Below are 1,936 nucleotides of genomic sequence, written 5' to 3' on the forward strand. Positions count from 1 at the left end.
CACTTTGGGTTGTAAAATTCTTTGATTCTCTGATAAGAAAGAGATACTTTAGAATCAAAGGCTTAGTTCGAGGGCAAATTTCCCCTATATCACAAGGAAAGGGATTGGGGAGAGAGATCTACTGTGACTTTTGTATTTGTCTTCTTAATTCCAAATCCTCTATGTGTCCCAAGGTAATTTATCACTTCCGAATGTGCAGAACATTGGTATTCTTCATAAGAAGAGGCGACATTGAATAGTGGACAACAGTTTTGGCATCTCTTCATTTCAGCTCTCAGTGTCCCCTTGTGACTGCTTCCTGGTAGCAGTTTTGGCTACTTGCTCATGACACTATCTCTCTGATAACAGAGGAAACCCTACTGTCTGCCCATTGGTTTCCAGTACTGGCACGCAATTCTACTTAGTCTCACTTGATTCCAGAAGATACAATGGAGAAATACACAAGATCATCACCTACCTTGCAAGTAGAACATTCCTCCCTTCAGACAGAGAATCTGATTCTGCAGCCACAAATACAACATCTGGCTGAAGAGAGCCCTGACCTGAGGGGCCAAGTCATGCCTACCCTGGCTACCCCAATGATGTCTGTACCCCGCTCACTTGAACATCTGTCTCAGTTTCACCATGACCCTGCCAATCTCTCAAGATTTCTTGTACAGTTGACAACTTTCAAGTTCCCCAATCCTGCAGATGATGTCCAAGTCAAGTTCTTTTTTGACTACCTATCTCAACAGATGGAAATTTGTGGAGTCGTATCTGGGCCTGACCAGAGCACTCTGCTGAAACAATATGAGAACTTTGTTCTTGAGTGCCAGCAATCATTTGGTGGGCCTACAAAACAGGAAATAGACCCTCTGAACAAAGAGGTCAACTCCTTTTCTCAGCAGGAGGCTTCTACTTTCCAGCTCCTTGCTCAAAATCTGAGCTGTAAGGAAACCGATCAGAGTGATCACTTCCAAGAAGGACTACCTGACTCCATCCAGGATGAAGTGAGTGGTAGAGATATTGACAACCTTCCAGACCTGATCACTCAGTGTATTCAGCTGGACAAGAAACATAGTGACAGGCCAGAGCTTCTACAGTCAGAGACCCATCTCCCAATGTTGGCTTCCATGATCCACCACCAAGCCTTTTCCAGCCCCACAGATCTGCCACCCAAGGAAGAACCTATACAGTTGCGAGGAAGCCAGCCACCACTCACCCCAGCCAAACGAGCCCGCCAGCAAGAAGCTCAGTTGTGCCTCTACTGCAGCCAGGCTGGTCACTTCACAAGAGATTGCCTTGCCAAACGTTCTCGAGCCCCAGCAAGGATAAATAACCCAACTCACCAGTAAGAGAGCAGGTCACTTTGTAAACTTATATCCCTCTCACCTCTGGCCTTAAAGATTTATGTCCTGCACTAACGTTTAAAATACAGATGAGGAACTGTGATACTGCTTCATAGACAGTCATGAACTCATGTGCTTCTGGGAATTTAAATAACCAGATCTTGTTCGTTTGGTGACCCATCACCAAACCAAAACCGACCCAACAATGATGAAAACAATTCACAGGCACTTTCTGCAATTGGAACCAATTCCCCAAGAGTACTGAAAGTCTGTAGGTGAAACTCTGGCCAGTCTGAGCCAATGAAAACAACCCTGGAAGCACACTGGGAACCCCATTCCCTCCAATGGGTGAGATCTGGGTTGAGTTCATTGGCCTAAGTATTCTGTGCCTAAGATTAGGCCCAAGACTTTCACCCTCACCCTCATTGGTCTGTATTATAGTTCCCTGTTGGTTTAGGACTCTTGGTTGAATTCCTCATTGCATTCAATATTCTACCAACATTTTTCTACTGGAGGCTGAAACCTGCTCCACCTATTGACTATAGAGTCTAGCTTCAACACAAACCAATCTTCATGGAAACACAGCTCTACTACTGTTCCATACAGCT

The 1,936-nt window shown here is 45.0% G+C and overlaps 1 protein-coding gene across 1 annotated transcript; it reads left to right on the forward strand.

Moving 5' to 3' along the window:
• Positions 1-204: 204 nt before the first annotated feature.
• Positions 205-1,334, forward strand: RTL4 (retrotransposon Gag like 4). Its single transcript, XM_026478772.3, has one exon. It carries the CDS (start codon positions 429-431, stop codon positions 1,332-1,334), a length of 906 nt encoding a protein of 301 aa, XP_026334557.2. The 5' UTR covers positions 205-428.
• The last annotated feature ends 602 nt before the right edge of the window (positions 1,335-1,936 follow it).

This window comes from Ursus arctos, chromosome X (genome assembly GCF_023065955.2).
Source record: "Ursus arctos isolate Adak ecotype North America chromosome X, UrsArc2.0, whole genome shotgun sequence".
Classification (NCBI taxonomy): domain Eukaryota; kingdom Metazoa; phylum Chordata; class Mammalia; order Carnivora; family Ursidae; genus Ursus; species Ursus arctos.

Bases quoted from the DNA above. Each gene is read 5' to 3' on its own strand.
- RTL4 (XM_026478772.3), top strand. From the start codon at position 429: ATGGAGAAATACACAAGATCATCACCTACCTTGCAAGTAGAACATTCC.